This window comes from Podarcis erhardii, assembly GCF_964252035.2.
Source record: "Podarcis erhardii genome assembly, chromosome: 5".
Lineage (NCBI taxonomy): Eukaryota > Metazoa > Chordata > Lepidosauria > Squamata > Lacertidae > Podarcis > Podarcis erhardii.
Genome location: NC_138509.1, coordinates 53,095,064 through 53,113,505, shown reverse-complemented (window position 1 = coordinate 53,113,505; position 18,442 = coordinate 53,095,064). Strand labels below are relative to the sequence as shown.

Below are 18,442 nucleotides of genomic sequence, written 5' to 3'. Positions count from 1 at the left end.
CCCTCCCAACTCCATCATCCCTTATCATTAGCCATACTAGCTGGGGCTGATGAGAGCTGGAGTCCAGCAACACCCAGAAGGCTACACGTTCCCCACCCCTGGGCTGAAGAGTAAAAGATCAGGGTGTGGCTCACAGAGAACTTTAGCAAATGATCAGGCTGCACTTGACGCTTAACTAGACACAAGAAATATTAGGCGAATGTTGTTGCCCAGTGTTTGAGCTGTAAGGTCCCAGATGCAAACCTTGGCGTTTCCAGTTAATAGGATCTCGGATAAGAGGGCCGAGAGATACTTTTTTTGGTGAGACCTACTGGGCTGGGTGTATCCTTGATCTGACTCTGTGTAGAAAAAGCTCTTTACAGTATATATCCTAAATAAAATATATAGGAAAGAAAATTTAGGAAAGCCATAGGCTCATACTTCTGAGGAAACCTGGATTTCTCTATGTGAAAGGAGAATATGGTAAATGGTGGCCCGATTGCCATCTTAAATGTATTCCCTTCCTTGCTAAGGCAACCAGCAAAGGCTGCCTAAAATTGAATCAGAAGAGTGATTTCCCCTTGGCTTTCCTCCCTCTGTTTCACATATTACTCCAGGGACTGTTGATATATGATAAGGGAGGAATCTTTAACAAAAGTCAAACTCGCTGTGATTTCCCCAGCTCTGTCCCCAACAGTATTTTTGTGAGAAAGAGAAGCCTTTAAGCATCTGTAACAATGACATCTACGGACAGCTTCATGAGAAGGAAGAGTCTGGGGGTAAGTTTCCTGACATTCCTTAGGCATCCTGTGTGTCAGGGCTCACTCAGGCTGACATCCATATAAGACCTCCCTGGACTGCCATACAGGAAATGAGAAAAGCGAAAGAACAAGGAAAGGAAAAGAAGTGGGGAAGGGAGGTACTTTCTTTTAGAGGGCTTTGCCCAACATTATTCTTTATAAACTATGGCCAAAGCCACACATGCCACTTAAAAAGCACGTTTGAGCCTGTGTCCTGTGAAAGACAGAGAGGAGTTCCCAAACTGTGGTCCACAAGCTTCATTCATGTGGTCCATGGCATGTCTGTGGATTTCTGATTGAATGTTCCTCATTGATTTTTATTGTATTTTACTGCATTACAATTTGAATTCTATGGAAGTACAATTGCTACAACAGGCAGAACAACCATTAATTGGTCTGCCAAGACCTTCTGCAGTTTTCAAGTGGTCTATGGAGAGAGAGAAAATTCCGCTCCACTGACCTAGGGGAAGATGGTTTTATAACCATATTTCAATCTTTGTGCATTTTTGTGTCACTTGTGAGCACATGCTTTCTGTCTCAAGGTCATTCTTAGTCCTCTACTACCACCACCATAGAGTTGTTATCCCTATTTGGATAGAGTATATTTTCACCTTTTAACTTCTCCTCCCACTACGGAAGTGCTGAGCTATGAGCAGAAGCACTTGTTGGCCTCACAGAGGGGATGCACAGTTCAGGTTTTTCCTTAAGTGCAGGAGACTGATCAATTATGAAGGACATGGGCCAAAGAGGTCAGAAAGCATCATTTTATTTTTTTAATCTCCTTGCTTTCTGCATTCAAATGTATTTGTACAGGGAGTGAGTGTCTTTCTCAAGTTCTGACTCTTCTTCCCAATGCCTAGTAATGCACTGGGATCTCTCATATATTTTTATGAACTGTAAATGCAGCACACACATCAACAAAAATGACAGAAGCTATCACACACCCTGGGTGGTGGGTTTTCTTACCCAATGATATTACACCCATGCTGCTCCAATAAAACAAAATACATCTGAGATGTATGCTTATTCTTCACACACACACACACCCCTTTCCCTCCAAAGAGCTCAAGGTAGAGTACATGGTTCTTTTCCTCCTTGTTTTATTCTCACAACAATCTTGTGAGATAGGTTAGTCTGGGAGTCTGTGACTAGTACAAAGTTCCTCAGTGAGCCTGGGGATTGGTACCCTGGTCTCCCAGGCTCTAATCTAACATTCTAACTACTGTACCACAGTGGGGACTCAATTTGTTCTATTACCATGTCCGTGAAACTGGAAACCTATCCCTTAGCTGTCTCTCCTTTCTAAGGTGTTTTGTTTAAAAAGCCATACACTGGAATGAACAGTACAGTTTTGATTTTTTTCATAAGAGCATAGGAACAGCCCTGCTGGATCAGACCAAAGGTCTGTCTAATCTAGCTTCTTGTTCTCATCAACTAGTGGCCAACCAAACACATATGGAAAACCCACACATACAGGATGGCTGAGGAATGTCAGGAAACTTACCCCCGGACTCTTCCTTCTCATGAAGCTGTCCATAGAGGTCATCGTTACAGATGCTTAAAGGCTTCTCTTTCTCACAAAAATACTGTTGGGGACAGAGCTGGGAAAATTACAGCGAGTTTGACTTGCAGAAATGAAATTGACTAAATTTTTGCCTCAGATACAAGGATGGGTGGGTAGGTAATTCAGAGAAGTATGGCTACGCTCTGTATTACATCTGAGTCTCCTGGCAGGCCAACACCAGGAATAGGCAGGCCAGTGAGGGAATATGTTTTCCTGTACTAATTGGAAAGGTGCATGGTGACTTTTCAGTTGAGGAAGGCAGAACTTGTGAATGGTGGTAATCCATATTAAGAGAAGTGGGAGAAGACTGCCAAGGGATAATCAAAGGATTTTAAAATACACAGGTGCCTTCCTCCTAACATGGTCATCCTGGTCTCCCAACTCCGGCAGTCTGCCCTAAAGACTAGTTGAGATCAGTGCATGACAAAGCAGCAATTGCCCGTATGGTTTGCATGAAATCAAAATGGTACATTCTTTACAAGCCTGGATGAAGCAATGTGTAAACAACACATACGTAATAAAACCATCCTCAAGTCATTGCTAAACTGTGTACTACAGTGATTAAGAGAGTTTGCTTCTTCCCTTTTCACATAAAATGTTTCACTCTACATAGGACTTTATGTGAGCTACTCCCGTTTTCAAAGGGATACTTTCTAATAATAATAATGTAGTTTCTGTCAAGAAAGGCATACCACCACACATCTACCCTACTCCTGGTGCAAAGAAAACTGTGCTCCCTCTGGAACCTGCCCTGCTAAAATGGAGGCATCCCAAGGTGTCTTGTGTGGGATGAGAGGTGCTAAAACCAGCCCTCCCCCAAATCTATGCTAAGCCCTTTGCACATGCCTATATATCATCTGTCCATTTAACAGCTGTGCGACAGACAGAAATTCAACAGGGGCTGTTTTTCATCCATTTGCATCCCCACTTTTAGCCATTTTAATAACTGCGGCCTGCACTGGGCAGCTTAAGGGCCTGCCCACTGCAACTTGAGCAGCGAGCAACCTCTGCTCCCCGCAGCTACCACCATCATCACCGCCGCCATCACACTTCCTTCCCTCTCTTAGTAAGTCGACGGAAGCAAGTGATGATTGAGTGAGTGTGAGTGTGAGGAGGGCTTTCTGATGACTAGAGAATTTCTGAGGCGTTCTTCAACTTCCTTTGCTTCAAGAAGTCTGACTAACGCTTTACTGAGCATCGCCTCTGCGTTCCCTCTTCCTGGGGGAGGGAATCTCCTCTCTCTCTCTCTCTCTCTCTCTCTCCACGAGCGGGCAAGGCTTAGCAAGAAAAGGCGTGCCAGCTTGGGAACGTTTCTGTGACGTCAGTCGCCTTATATGGACAGCGCCGCGCGGCTCCGGCGTTTCATTCAGATAAATTGCCTCTTCTTGTAAGCGGAATCCCCTGACCGGAGTTACGCGAAGGGAAATGCAAAGGCTGGGAGGGGCGCGCCGCAGCCAGGAGGGGCATTAAAAGGAAGCGGGTTGGCAGCCCCTCCGGCCCCGTTTTAAAAGCAAAAAAAGGCGGGGTGCCTGTTTCCAGACCCGCTTAGTTTAATCGCTGCCTGGCTGCGCTACTTTCCCGAGCCTCCCCGAGGGAAGGGAACTATAGGGGGCAGAAGGCGACGATGAAGGTAACCGCTCTTGACTCCCGGCAGCTCAAGCAGCTCCTGCGGAAGGAGCCCGCCGGCTGCCTGGTCTTGGATTGCAGACCGTACCTCTCCTACTCGGCCTCCTGCCTCCGCGGATCGCTCAACGTGAACCTCAACTCGGTGGTGATCCGCCGCGCCCACGGGCGGCCCGTGCCCTTGCACTTCGTGGTGCCCGACGAAGCGGCCCGAGGGCGGCTGCTCCTGCCTGGGGCTTGCCCGGAGGAGGAAGAGGAGGAAAGGGAAGGGGACGCTGCGGTGCCCTCCCGGCGGCTGCTGACGGCCGTGGTCGTCCTGGATCAAAACACCCGGCACTGGCGGAAGCTGAAGAAGGAGAGCACGGCGCAGATCGTGCTGAACACGCTGCTGGCCAGCCTGCCGGAGACCGGAGCGAGGGTCTGCTTCCTGCGAGGTGAGGGGCGGCCCGAGGGGGAGAGGCGAGGACGGGGAGCCGCGGGGGCTTGGGAGGGTTGAGTTTGGCGGGAGCCTCTCCTCCCGGCCAAAGAGTTCTGCGAGTCGTTTCCCTCGCCTGCACGACGGCTAAGGAGCCGGACCCCCTGCCTGCCCTAGAAGGCGAGATCTCGGGGTAGGAAAGAGAGGAGCGATCGGGAAGCCCGAGAGGTGTAACCGCCTTCTGTTGCTCTGCCTCCTCGCGCTTTTGGTTAGGACGTCCGCCGACCGAAGTCTGGTCCTGCTAGGCTCGCCTCGCCTGTTTTCTTAACTTAATTTAACGCGAATGCAATAATAGTTTCACGCGAATCACCCCGTCCCCTCAGCATCCGATGCCAGGAACCTGGAGACCCCCCCCCCCGCCGCCCGTTAGTGTTTGAGGAGGAGACGCTGATGTTGGATAAGGAATGCCGGGCTGCAAAGCTTTTGCAGATCTCGAGGGAGGCAGTGGGTTCCTCGCCTAAAGCAACGTGTGTCTTGGAGAGTGCGAATGCACTCGCACGGCGTAGGGAATCATGACTAGAGGCTTGCTGCTGCTGGGTGGATATAGACAGAGAAATGGTTTGTATTTTCCCCTTTTCATAGTCTCCCCAAAGTTTTCCCCATCAACGGACAAGAGATAAATCGGCTGGTGGTGAAAATAAAACAACTTAAAATTGAATAGGTGCATTGAAATGATGTTCAGTTGTCTAGTGAAGGGAAACTTGCGTGACTAATTACGGTCAGCATCCTCACTTCCTCACTGGGTTAAAATATCAAACGTTCATCTAAAGAGAAATGTGGGATTGGGGGGATTCAGAGTTGTAGAATAAATTACCCCTGTGGACACGGGCAAGTATCCCAAACTCCAAAATGCTGGACACTATTAAAGTGTTCCTGGCCTGCTCAGTAATACTATAATCTTTGAGTAAATTTATCGGAAATGCTGTATACTAATACATGGGATGGGTTGGAGGTAGAAACCAAGGTTTATAATACATAATAATGTCCCTGCTCTTTTAATAAAAAGGAGTTCAGCAGTGTAAAAACTCAGCAGTGCCCTCTAAAGGGCAGTTTCCTGTAAATTACGAAATTAAAAAGAAATATAGATGCCGATGCGCACTCTTCCAGTGTCTCCCAAGACAGGCAGATGCCAACGGTCATAGATGCCAACCTCTTTTCCACCTAAATTGTAAGAGTGGGAAAAGTAAACAATTGCCCCTTTGTACGTAGCAGAATAGGACCGAGAGTTAATATGGGAGCTGGTCCTGTTAAAGGTCTGCATGTTTTTATGCAGACTGCCTGCAGGTTCGATCCTCCTTGTGTGAAAATGGCAGTCTATTTTTATCACTGAGCATGAAGCAAACTTTCTGCGTACAGTGTGTGCCTAATTCAAGTGGACTTCACATTTGCCCTTACCCCTATATATAAAGAACGTAGATGTACAGAAAGATTGTGGAAGTCTTGTGGCCCCTATCTATGGAGCTAAGCGGGTGTGGGGCGGAGGAATGTGGTAGTGGTACCGCTTTCTTTCAAGGAGTGACCTTTGCACCACAAACTTCATGAGGTGAAGCTGCTAATACGTTCTCTTCCAAAGCTCCTTATTGCCACCCTGAAGCTTGGCTGCAGCTCTCTTCACCCTCCTCCCCTACATATTGCAAGATAAGAGACCTTTTTATTTTAAGACAGTGTTCACAACTTGGTGCAGCCAGTGGCGTAGCGTGGGGGGTGCAGGGGGGGCTGGCCGCACCGGGCGCAACATCTGGGGCTTAGGGTTAGGGGGCGCAAATCCACGGGTTAGGGGGCACAAATGACTTGCCTTGCCCCGGGTGCTGACAACCCACGCTACGCCACTGGGTGCAGCTTTGGGTTATTCGGTGGCTTTGCCTACAGCAGAATATTAAATTCTTCTGGATGCCAATCATATCAAAGTCCCGTCCCCCGCAAAGACTTCCTGCCATCCAGTCCTTAGGCATGCTGGTATGGCAAATTCTGTGCGGCTATTTGCTTTGAATTCTTCCAATCCACATTTAAAGAGCTTGCTTTTATTCTAGGCCATCTATGTAGACCCCATACCTTTAAAGCATATTCTCCCCCCTCCCCAAAGAATTATGGGCACAGTAGCTGGTTAAAAGGGTTGCTGGGAACTACAGTGCCCAGAATTCTGAAGTCAAGAACACACATTGAATATACTTTAAAGGCATGGCATGTAAGCAGCCAAAACTGCCTGCCGATAGCAAGTGATTTTATAAAACGAAAATGAAGAGCATTTAAGAGTGTGCTGCCACAGTAGGAAACTATCTTTTTGAAAAGCGAGCCTATAGTCAGAATGCAATCTTAAGTTGCACATCCTTAAATAGAACGCTCTGTTGTTGCCACAGGTTTCCATCTTCCAGAAGCTGGCTAAATTGGCGAATTCTGTGTGAGTCACAAGCTCTTGAGACTCTTGCTATATTTTTAGTTCCGTTTGAATGTTCACTATGAAGTAACAGAAGAGTCCTGGGGTTTATCCCAAGGGTTTTGTCTGAACTGTGACATGAGAGAGAAAATTCACGGTTGAATGGAATGAAGTTTTCCGATTGGGGTTGGACTTGGGCAGTCCTAGTGAGATAAAGGTGTGAGTCAGAACTCTTGTCAGCCGCCATAAACGCAGCCTCGCTCTTCAGGGAATTGTTTTTACTGCAGAATGACACAATCCTTTTCAGCACCCCCCCCCCTTTTATATAAACTTCCAGCCCTCATTAATTCATTGTATTTCATATGCGGCAATGTTTAAATTTGTGATAGGTTTTATCGTTTGAATTGTCAGCCTTGGGCAGGGGGCATCCTCAAAGGGTCTAGTGTGGGCTCTTTCCCCCACCTATAAAATAAGCAGTCATTTTTCATGAGAGAGGCTGCAGCTGTAAATGTCAATAAAAATAATGCTGGATTCTTCTGCCACTTTGTTATGCATAGGATTTTAATCATTGGTGGTGAAAATGAAGCCTACCCCTCTCACAAGATGAGTAATGTAGCATTAGCAGAAATAATAGCAACAGAGTTCAGCCAGTGGGGGAGCAGAAGTGTGTGCCTGTGTTTGTGAGAGAGAAAGAGCTGGAGGACTTGAAAAGGTGACTCACTTTAAGAACTGCCTGCAAATCTCCTGATCCCGAAGGCTCCTGGTTTACTATTAGCCTCCTGAGCAAAGGCACCAGCCACCCAAGAGAAATCCGTTTGGCTGGTTCCCTTAGTTTGTGAATCCATGGGCATAGAATTGAGGAAAGCTCACCATATAAAATCCCTATAAATAAGCTGTCAGGAGTTATAGAAAGAGGATGTGGAATGAAATAGCAACATATTTAAGAACAAGGTCGAGGAGAAAAGCTGGCTTCTAACAATAACAGTTTTCACGGCCTTCTTGAAAACCGATACAGAGAGCCCTGTTCAGGTGACCAAAGTACTCTGAAATGAGCTGTTGCTCCAGAATAGTAGTGTCTTCTCCCATTCTGCTGAGTGATCGGGAGTTTTTTTTTTTCCATTCAGCAAATATTTGATAGATCAATGTAATCTTTTTTTAAAACAATATTCAGAACTTTAGTTGATAAGGGGACACATTCTCTGTTAATGTTTTTTTTAAGGCTCAGCTAGTAGCTTTTAACAAGGGTAAACTGGAATTTTAAATGCAGGATAATTAAGCTTCTGTGTTCTGGCTGGATTAAATGAATCTGTAAAAGAGGCTCCATGGAATCTACGGAAGCCCACACTTCCACTGATTTTGGACTGGTTCCTTAGTTCTGTATTTCCTCACTGTCAATATCCTGCTAAGAATGTTTCAGCAGGCAGCTACTCAAGGACCTAGATTACAGGGGTCAGCAAACTATCAGCAGGGGGCTGGTCCACTGTACCTCAGACCTTGTGGGGGCCAGACTATATTTTTTTTTGGGGGGGGGGTGAACGAATTCCTATGCCCCACAAATAACCCAGAGATGCATTTTAAATAAAAAGACACATTCTACTCATTTAAAACACACTGATTCCGATTTAGAAGGCGATTGGGCCGGATCCATCCCCCGGCCCTTAGTTTGCCTACCCATGGCATAGAATATGTAGCAGAATAGAAATCTTAAGAAAGAAGGGTTTAAAATGCAGGCTTGTAAGATCCTAGGTGTGATTCCTTAGGTAGAGTTTCAGAACGTCAATTTATCCATTGCTGCAATTTATCTTTGAGAAGATGTAGCAGTGCAGTACAGCACTTTCCATGACAGTTATTCACTGAAACAAGTTATGGGTTTTGTTTCCCAAGTAAACATATCCTTTCAGAGACCTGAACAAAAGACATAGAAATCCACGTAGTATAACATGTTTGAAAGCACAGGTTTGCTCAAGGTGTAGCTGATTTGCATGCTTCACAATTTCATCCAAGGTCTGAGCTTAACAGATACGCTCATTTTCACTAATTGTGCAGAGAACTTAACTAATTTATCTCACAGTTTAAAAAAAAAAAGCACTCATCTGGGGCTGTTTTGTTGTCTGATCCCATCATAGGACTTAATTAAGTTTTATGGCTCTTAATGGATCCATTTCATTTACCATAACACAACGGAATGGAAGTTATTAATCAGTACAGAACAGCCTCTCGGAACTTGCCCTTCCTCAAATGGATACAACACATGAAGCTGTACGATAATAAATGTCTCAGAAGTAAATGGAGAATTGTTGGTGTTAGTCTTAATCTTTGAAACAGAGTCAGCTGATTTCTGCTGGCAAAGAATCACAATCTCTGTCACTAACCTTTAACTGCCATACTGTTTTTCTTTTAATTGTGGCTATTTAGCTGCAGGGTTAGAAAATGGGATAGAAAAGCTAGGAGCCAAATGGCTCCTGGGATCTGGGTTGTGGGCGCCAAAACAGAATGTCTAGTCACCATGGGTGGGGGGGTATGTCAGCAACACTTTTTATTTATTATTTTGATGAGCATGAATTAATACGCAAGTGACACATTGTTAATACAGTCATACCTCGAGATAAATACGCTTCAGGTTGAGCGTGTTACTTCCAGGTTTCGCCGCTTGCGCATGCACAGACGGTCAAAATGACGCCATGTGCGGAAGCGGCGAAACGCGGCACGTGCAGACGCGCTGTCTTACGTTCTGTTCGGGATGCAAACAGGGCTCTGGAACAGATCCCGTTCGCATCCCGAGGCACCACTGTACAGTGGTACCTCAGGTTAAGTACTTAATTCGTTCCGGAGGTCCGTACTTAACCTGAAACTGTTCTTAACCTGAAGCACCACTTTAGCTAATGGGGCCTCCCGCTGCTGCCACGCTGCGGGAGCCTGATTTCTGTTCTTATCCTGAAGCAAAGTTCTTAACCTGAAGCACTATTTCTGGGTTAGCGGAGTCTGTAACCTGCAGCATATGTAACCTGAAGCGTATGTAACCTGAGGTACTACTGTATCACATTTTTAGCAGAAATTGTTAATGCAGTACATGTTTAATTTGGTATTTACAATAAAAATATTGGTACCATACCTCAGTTTTCAAAACGCTGTATCTTTATTGTTAAACTCCTTAACATAAAGTTTGAGGCTTCAAAGCATGTGCATTTCAGTAATCCTTGAGGGTCAGCCAAGTGGAAAAAATGGCACCCAGACTTTTGGAGATGCTCGCAAATGGAGAATCTTCAGGCACAAAGCGCCTGGCACCCTGCTAATTTTAAACCCTGTTTAGCTGTGGTAGGAGAAACTTCCCCACTTATTTATAAAAATGTTCATCATGCAGTGAGAACTATCACAGCCTCAAATTCATTGACGATCAGGAACAATTAAACTATTCCCCCACACACAGACTTCTGAACCCTATTAATTGACATTTCTTTGTTTGCTTCTTTCTCTTCAGGAGGCTACGAAACCTTTTATTTGCAGTATCCTGAGTTTTGCATAGATGTAAAACCCATATCCCAAGAGAGACCTGAAATGGAGAGAAGCACCAGCAGCCTCTACGAGAAGCCATGCATCCACCACAAACCAGCATACGATCAGGTGTGTTGAGGGGAAGATATGACTAATCCCACCCACGCTCTGGCTCCTCGGGGGCTCTTCCTGTCATCATCCTGTTCGTAGCTGACTAGTTCACTCTCTTATTCATGTCTGGCAATGTGACAAAAGGACTCGGCGTGCATGTTTGTCATGTTTCAAATAAGAAGTCTGAGTGTGATGCACTTTTGAAGACAAGTGGCCTTAAAACGAAGAGAGATGAGAGATAGATGCCGTCAAAGCCACCTATTTCCCCCTCTCTTCTTCTTCCCTAATATGTAAAGAGTTTGTAACTCTTAAGAACTGTATAGTGACACCTTCCTGTTCACACCTTTCCCCCAAGGAGCTAGACATGCTTCACTCCCTCACAACAGTCCTGTAAGGTAGTTTAGCCTGAGAGACTGCATATGGCCAAGGGTTCACCCAACAACCTTTCAAACTGAGTGGGGATTTATCACCTTACCTCTCCCTCCCATTGCAAGCCAGCTGTAAATTTATTCTATTTACAGCTATTCTATTCTATTCTATTTATTGGAAGATACACACACACACACACACACACACATATATATATATATATATATACACACACACACACAATGTGCTCCTTTAGTATTCCCTCCCACCACCTGTACCTGTTGCTGGGGCCTATGCTTCCCCTTCTCATCTATAAATGGTAAAATATTTTCTTCAGAAAGACTAGGAATGGAAAATATTTCTACCTAAGTATTTTATTTTTGTGGGGGGGGGGGGGAGTCAAGAGTGGGAGACTCTGCAGAACTTAATAGTAGTATTTACCTTTCTATCCCACATTTCTTCCGAGGAACTCGTATAACAGTTTTTCTCCTCATTTTATTCCCACACCATCCCTTTGGGGTTGTTTGGCTGAGAGTAACAGACACATGGTCACCTCCAGTCAGCTTCAAGGCTGAGTGGATTTGAACCCGGGACTTCCCAGTCCTAGCCTTGACATCCGCAACCACTGGGCCACATGGGATCTGTTACACATGGCATACTTTGTATTCCCAAAGGTGATATATTAAAAAGAGGTTTTCCGACACCTTATGAAAGATGAATGGTGCCTTGGCTTGGTTTTCTGGGCACTAAATATAACGCTGTGACGTTTTCTAGCATGTAGCTTCTTTTCTTGTTTATCGCCTTCTATTCACAAAGGGGGAGAAGACTTGAGTGGCTGAGAGCAGCAGGGGAGAGTGTTGTGTTTCTGACGTGGCAGGGCTGAGGGCCCCATGCTGAGACTGCTTTGGGAGGCTAAGACAGCTTGAAGTCAGAGGAGGCACATGCCAGCTGCCATCCTGCAATTATTAATTAGGCACGCATGAAAAGAGTGTCATGCTAAGCCCAGTAATGTGTTCATGTTTTTCTTTCAAACTGAACTTTAAAACAAATGCACACAGTGCATAGCATTGTCAAGATATCTTTGAAGCTTCTGGTTAAAGTACATCATGCCTACCAGGCTCCATCAAGAGACACTGAACAGGCTTTGTGTCTATATTTTTAGTATGATTATGTGGGGGAAAACTTGCCCCTGCATTTTTTTCATCATGGTGACGGAAGGGACAAGTAAAAATCCTTTTGGTGTGTGCTTCATGGGGGGAGAGAGGCATAAGAAAACCCACAAGTGAAATTGCTTGTGATACCACACGTGGCAAATGTGAATGAGAAAAACCAAATCCGCTGATTTTTCGTAAGGAGTCTTCTGTTACAGTGGTTTGCTGGTGAGCTACCATATTAGCCTATATGGGTGGATAAGTGGTTGACCAGGACTCCCTATCAGAGTCCTTGCATTGCTCACAACCCATAGGTCTTAAGGGGCAGTCCCTGCCAGTACGGAAGTAGCAGGGCTGGCAAAGCTCTCATTGTGCCAAGACCACAGCAGTAATTCTACCCCCGCAGCAGGAACTGCACCTCTTGCAAAGTACTTCCTGTCTGGGTGCTACAGCTCTGATCTCAGTGATGTCTGGAAAACACCCTAAAATTGTCCAAAACTCAGCCCCTGCTGTCTGTGTTCTACTGCGTCTCTGTGTGTGTGGAAGAAAAAAAAAGTAAACGAGAGCCTATAATTATATGCGGTTCCTTGCCTTCCAGGGTGGCCCAGTGGAGATCCTTCCTTTCCTGTACCTTGGCAGTGCCTACCATGCTTCCAAGTGCGAGTCCCTAGCCAATCTGAACATTACAGCACTCCTGAACGTCTCCAGGAAGAGCTCCGAGCCCTTTACGGATCAATACTGCTATAAATGGATTCCAGTGGAGGACAATCACACAGCAGACATCAGCTCACACTTCCAGGAAGCAATAGAATTTATTGGTAGGTATATTTCTCTATTGAAGTTAATAGTGACCACTATGGAGGCCGCCTTCAGAGACCAAACCGCATGTCTAGAAATATGTTTTGTTGGGGCTAAGGAAAAAGCCCTTCCAGAGCCTGTGATCAGGCTTCACAGCTCTCTCACTTACCAGGAGGTGCATCTTCTTCCTGCCCCTTCTGTAGGGTGGTTAAAATATTTCATTACAGGGAAGCTTTGAGGGATAAATGGCTGTAGAGCAGGGTTTCCTAAACTTTGGTCTCCAGCTGTTTTTGGACTACAATTCCCATCATCCCTGACCAGTAGCCCCATATATATAAGGGGGGAGGCTTTTTAAAAAAGAAGAAATTTCACTGTGTTAAACTCATTTTTTCACAGTGATTTCACTGTGTTAAACTCATTTTGCTACCCGCCTTGAGCTAATTGAGGAAAGGTGAGGTACAAACTACAGAAAAACTACTGTGACATAGGCCTCTGTGCGCTAGATGCATCTCTCAGCCGGCAAACATGCAAGCGAACTGTAAGTGAAGCTGCATAGTGGGGATGGGTGGTGAAGCAAGGAGTTCTCTGTGACAAGGGAAGGAGTATTTAATGTGCATGACTGGAAAAGAAGAGTCTGGGGTGCTGACCCAGGGCTATTTGAGATATGTAGAGAGGGCAGGATTACTAAATGATAGAAATGACTATGTCTGCCAGTGTGCCACAAGCAGTGTAACTCCGTCCGTTGCTTAAGAAAAAGCTGCACAAACCTGTAGGCATGGTTCTACAGAGACCTTGTTTTTTGTCCATTTTTTTAAAGGAGAAACAACAGCTTTTTCCAGTTTACCTGAGCAGAATGGCAAGGAGCCGTAAACCAGGAAATCCTTGGTTCAAATTTTGTTCCTAAAGCTAGCCACTGTCTCTGTCCCCCAACCTCAGTATGGGTTTAACAAAGCTGACCTACCTTATAGTGTTGATGTGAGAATTACTGAAAATGTTAAGTGCTTTGCATTTAGTGCAAGTACTATTAATTTAATGTCTGTTAATACAGTACTGTACCCTAAGCTTGGTAGCAGGAAGCAGTTTAGGACACATTATTGCATTAACAAGCATTAAAATAATGATTATGTTAAAATATATGAAACAGTAACTCCATATTGAAGATGAGAAGTTTGAGGATTCAAGAAATGTTAAGATAGATGGATACTTCAATTATTACGGCATGCCTTTGAGGATGTGACCCAGAGCAGAATGCAGTAAGATGAAATGTGGGTAATATATTTCTCACGCCAGCCAAACAGGGCAAGTTCTATTTTTAATCAACACGTTTTGCACAAGGAGCTTATTTTCAGAATTTTCCTTTTAATCTTATAACAATAATTGAATTGTGTGAGTAACTTGGGGGCCTCCCGTTGCGTAAAATGGTGGTTCTGCCTCAGCCATTTATAGCCTGACTTAAATCCAAGTGCCACTTATCAAGGGTTATAATTAGAGATGTTAGGCTACTTTATTGTGCATTTTGTGGTAGAAACCCCAGGAACCCAGGGACTTTACATCCCTGCTCAAAATGCATGCTGTGTGTCTACCAAAAGGGCCCACAAAAGGTGGGGACAGAAGCAGTACATTTCATGCTCTTACCCAATGGAAAAATAGGCACATCTCCTCATCAGATGGGAGGGAACATGCAGCAAGCCCACACCTTTTGCTGCAAGGTCTGTGCTACTTTCAAAAAGAACCTAACTGTGAATTCAATTCTTTTGTGGCATTGTAGTGTTTGCCTTATTACACATCTCTTGCCATAGTTCCACTAGATGAGGGGAAGGCAAACCTCTTAACTTTATCCAAATGTGATTAATCTACCCTATAGCTATTAAGTTTTGTTATTTGAACAAATGAGTTAAATGCTTCAGCCAGAGTTAGTGAATAAAGTGGAAATTTCTTCTCTGGCATTCTGGCATTAATTCCATTTGTGGAACACCTTCTGTCAGCCCACTACCTCTTTTGGACAATTGTTTGCAGAATGTTGTGCTGCCATTGTGGGCATCCACTTATAGTGACAGCTAACATATTCAGTGCATCATCACCACCCTCATCTGTTCTTCTTTTTCTTTAGATTGCACCAGACGGGCAGGGGGTAAGATCTTGGTGCATTGTGAAGCTGGAATTTCCCGCTCTCCCACTATCTGTATGGCGTATCTGATGAAAATGAGAAAGTTCCGCCTGGAGGAGGCTTTTGATTACATCAAGCAACGTAGGAGTCTGATCTCACCAAACTTTGGCTTCATGGGCCAGCTGCTACAGTATGAGTCAGAAATATTGTCCTCGGCTCCCAGCCCTCCTGTAGCTTCTTGCAAAAGGGATGCTGTGTCTTTCTTCACCGAAGAGCTGGCTTTGGGCAAAAGCTTCGAAGGCTCCTGTTTTGCTTTTCCTACCTCAGTTTTGAATTCCGTGCCCATTCACTCACCTGTCCACCAGCTAAATATTGCTGCATCTTCATCCTGCTGGACTCTCCTGGGAACAAGAGACAATACAGTCCCATGAGCCTGGTAGAGAGTATAATGATACATTTCACCTACATGCAATACAGAGGACCTCATGAATTTCACCTAGAACTGGACACTTGAGGGGCTGTCTATACCTGGAAGGGGGAAAAGTCATTTTACATTGAGATGGAGTCTTTGTTCAGTACATTTAAGTTTGGGGGATAGCTATGCCATTTCAGGTTGTTAACTTGTGCTGAGTCTAGCCAACTCCTGCTGTAGCTCAAATTGTCCTAGGCTTGTGTTTTGAACTAGAAGATCATTCTTCCTCTTCCCAGAAGTAGATGCCCTTCGTTATGGCTGAGAACATAAGTGTATGGACACTGGCTAGATCAGGCTTTCAAAAGAAGGAATGTTTTTTAAAAAAGAAAAGCTGTGCACTGTTTAAGGGTTTTTTAGAATAAATTCTGGACTGTTTGTGCACACACTACTATACTTCCAGACTACGCTGGGGTAGAGAGAACACCGCATATAGTCTGTCTGGTCTGATTGCTTCTCCGTTGCTGTCTCCCTCCCTCTCTTTTAATTATAGCCTTGTTTCAAAAGTGTAAGCAATAAACAGCTGTGTCAGGAAAGCAGAGCTGTAATGAAAAGCACAATTTACAAAAGAAGCAAACACTGACATTTCGGTGATGGCAGAAACTTGAATGTTTGCTTTTTCCTGTTTTGTGTGTTTTTAATATGTACTACACCATAGGCTGCAAGTGGGTTAGAAAGTAGGAGCAGAAGACTTCTTTCTTCCCACATCCAATGACCATTGCTTACTGCTGTACAACTGGGGTCAGGTTTATCCTTCCCCAGAGGCCTTGGGTGCTTGTCAGTTTCTAGTCTGGATAACAAAATGAGGTAGTCTTGCCAAGAGGAACTTGTGCACGTCCCAAGGCTGTGACATCATAGGGGTTCCACTCTTTCTCATCCAGTTGAATCCAGCTTGTGTTTCCAGAGATGCCTTATTTCCAGGGGATGTTTCATTCTTAAAACACCATGGTCCTATCAAAACACAAGAGGTTTCCCCTGTTCCACTGGGGACACCTGCTATGTTCTATTTCAGAATCATCCAACACTATAGTAGAACCCTACCAACTCTGTAACTGGATGTAGCAACACATATTCCCAAATGGCACCAGTAGAACTGTGTGTGGCTGGCATATGGTGGCCATGTTGCACCTACCATTTGAGTGAAGTATAGTCAAATTCAGGCTGATGGTGTGCACAGAAGTACTGTTACTTGGGGGGGGGTGAATTGCTGACCTTCCAGGTATTGTTGGACATCTGCATTGGCATGAGCTTCAGACAGCATGGCCAAATCAGAGGTGATGAGCGTTATAGTCCCGCAACATCAGGAAGGCTACACATTTTCCAGTCTGGCTAATCTGTTCCTGAAATCCCACAGTTGAAAGTTCAAGTAGGGTTCTGCAATGCAGAACCTGTGTTCTACAGCTTTATTTTGGCTTGATGCAAATGGCCAAAGCACAGACTGGTTCAGTTGCAGTTCAGTAACAGCAATGCGTAGGACATACTGCTGAGCTAACAGGCTGCAAAAAATAAATGGGTGGAGCTGCACAGGTTGTTCACAGGCCATATTGTCACCCCGCTCCAGACTTGGACCTCTGTTGAGAGATGACTGCCTCCTCTTCTAACAGTATGCACTCTACTAAAGAGCAGCAAAGAAGGAATTTTAAAAGAGCAGGCAGTTCTACAGCAGTTGGTTATGTAAAGGAATGCTTGAAATTTTTTTAATGCTTATCCAATGAAAATTTCTTTTTCTCTTTTCATTGCAATTAGATTTACTACATTTTCAGATTTTAAGAAAAAGTTGGAAGGGGGCAGCTTGCAAACAATGCATCTCCCCATTGAAGTGTTATCCATTTATATATTACGTGGTCTTGTTGAACGTCATGTGGCTTGCTTTTCCCTGTACTGATTGATCTCTTCCATAACACATTTTTAGCTGTGGAATAACATCATTTCCAAGCGAACTGGGGTCCTTTTTTCCCAGGGGATCTGTGTGTCTAGCTTGTATGTCTACAGGTGGCTCAATGTGCTGCTATTGCTTTGTTCAGTCACATTTTTTTCTAAATGTGAGAAATGGCAATAACTGCCTGGAAAACTTGTGAATGTGAATATGAGACCTTTTTTTAAAAAAAAAAGAAAATAAAAACGTAAAATAAATAAATAACAGAATTTGAAACTTTTTGTTCCGTGGATTATATGCACCAAGTCAGACAACATGTGAAAATATTACCTGCAAGGTTCAAGATGCAATTCATAGAATGGAAAACTAAATGCCAACTAAAATACAGAACCCTTGAAGCTCTATAGTGATACTACTATACCATGTGGGGGCAGGGAAGCCTGGCCTGTGTGTGCAAGCATGGGCACACACACCATTTTAAAAGCTCTACCTAATTAAAATATTCACAACCTAGTTTCAAATGCATGTAACTATCATGGCTTTTACACCAAGGACTTTGATTGCTGCTGTTCTGCGAAGAGAGTAGGAAACTGCTTAACAAAGCTCTCAATACCCTCAAAACTACAGCAGCTACTTTCTGAAGGAGAGTTAGTTAGGATGATCAAGCCAATAAAAAATAGGTTTCAAGCCAGTTGATTGAATGTATTTATTTATGCCTACCTATGCCCTCAAACGGAACCATGCTCTGGTGAGAGTTCTATAAAATATGGCTCACCAATGGATTTTTATGAGGTTCAAGTATTCAGTACCCATGTAAATAAGAGTGTGCTCTTTAGAAACCCCTCTGTAATGCACTGGGCTTCCACGTTGGATAAATCGAATACACGCAGGTCCCACTTTATGAACACAATGTGTTTCCTGGGAAATGTTCATTAGGCAAGTGTTTGCGTAAGGAGTCTGCAATTTCCCTTGATTCCTATGGGGAAATTTCTAATGCATTCCCAACCATAAAAGGTGGGGGGGACGGGGGGGAACCCAAAGGTCCTCTGATTTGTTCAGTCACTCCCCCTCTGTTCCTCAGCCAACAAGGAAGTAAAAGATGCTTTCTGTTCCAATATCTGAATCTGCAGTGTGTATAAGTGACATTTGGGTACTAATGCCTCATGTTTGGGTAACAATATTTGCAGAGCAAGTGTTCATAAAGCAGGACTCTCATGTATAGAACAGTGCATTTCTTACACTATATTGGGCCTT

General features: G+C 44.4%; 1 protein-coding gene across 1 annotated transcript; it reads left to right on the top strand.

Annotated features, from left to right (window-relative positions):
- The first annotated feature begins 3,701 nt into the window (after positions 1-3,701).
- DUSP5 (dual specificity phosphatase 5) lies at positions 3,702-17,004 on the top strand. Its single transcript, XM_081863808.1, has 4 exons — positions 3,702-4,400; positions 10,294-10,436; positions 12,537-12,756; positions 14,847-17,004. The coding sequence occupies exons 1-4, from the start codon at positions 3,968-3,970 to the stop codon at positions 15,272-15,274; spliced, it is 1,224 nt and encodes a 407-aa protein (XP_081719934.1). The 5' UTR covers positions 3,702-3,967; the 3' UTR covers positions 15,275-17,004.
- The last annotated feature ends 1,438 nt before the right edge of the window (positions 17,005-18,442 follow it).